At 50.2% G+C, this 630-nt stretch overlaps 1 protein-coding gene across 1 annotated transcript; it reads left to right on the plus strand.

The window, feature by feature from the left end:
• Position 1: 1 nt before the first annotated feature.
• LOC107576640 (melanocortin receptor 5-like) lies at positions 2-622 on the plus strand (the record flags this gene model as incomplete). The annotated part of the gene is made up of 1 exon (XM_016262783.1): positions 2-622. A coding segment is annotated over one exon (621 nt), but the record flags the coding sequence as incomplete, so codon positions are not given.
• Between the last annotated feature and the right edge of the window lie 8 nt (positions 623-630).

Here is a 630-nt window from a genome sequence, read left to right on the forward strand (position 1 = left end):
CCTTGCCATTGTGAAGAACAAGAACCTCCACTCGCCCATGTACTTCTTCGTTTGCAGTCTAGCAGTGGCCGACATGTTAGTGAGCGTGTCCAATGCATGGGAAACAATAGTCATTCACCTGCTGGCAAACAGGAGCTTGGTGATTGAGGATCACTTCATCCGTCAGATGGATAACATCTTCGATTCTTTCATCTGTATCTCCGTGGTGGCGTCTATGTGGAGCCTGTTAGCGATCGCAGTAGATCGCTATGTGACTATCTTCTATGCTCTGCGTTATCATAATATAATGACCGTTTGGCGAGCTGGTATTCTCATCGGTAGCATCTGGATCTTCTCCACAGGTTGTGGGATCATCTTCATCATCTACTCTGACACGAAGCCTGTGGTGGTGTGCCTGGTGGCCATGTTCTTTTCCATGCTGCTGCTGATGGCGTCGCTCTACAGCCACATGTTCCTGCTGGCTCGTTCACATGTCAAACGCATGGCAGCATTGCCGGGCTATAACGCCAACATCAGGCAGAGAGCTAGCATGAAGGGTGCCATCACCCTCACCATACTACTGGGCATCTTCATCGTGTGCTGGGCGCCATTTTTTCTCCATCTCATCCTCATGATCTCCTGCCCACGGAA

The sequence above is a fragment of the Sinocyclocheilus grahami genome, unplaced genomic scaffold (assembly GCF_001515645.1).
Source record: "Sinocyclocheilus grahami isolate Dianchi unplaced genomic scaffold, SAMN03320097.WGS_v1.1 scaffold4079.1, whole genome shotgun sequence".
Lineage (NCBI taxonomy): Eukaryota > Metazoa > Chordata > Actinopteri > Cypriniformes > Cyprinidae > Sinocyclocheilus > Sinocyclocheilus grahami.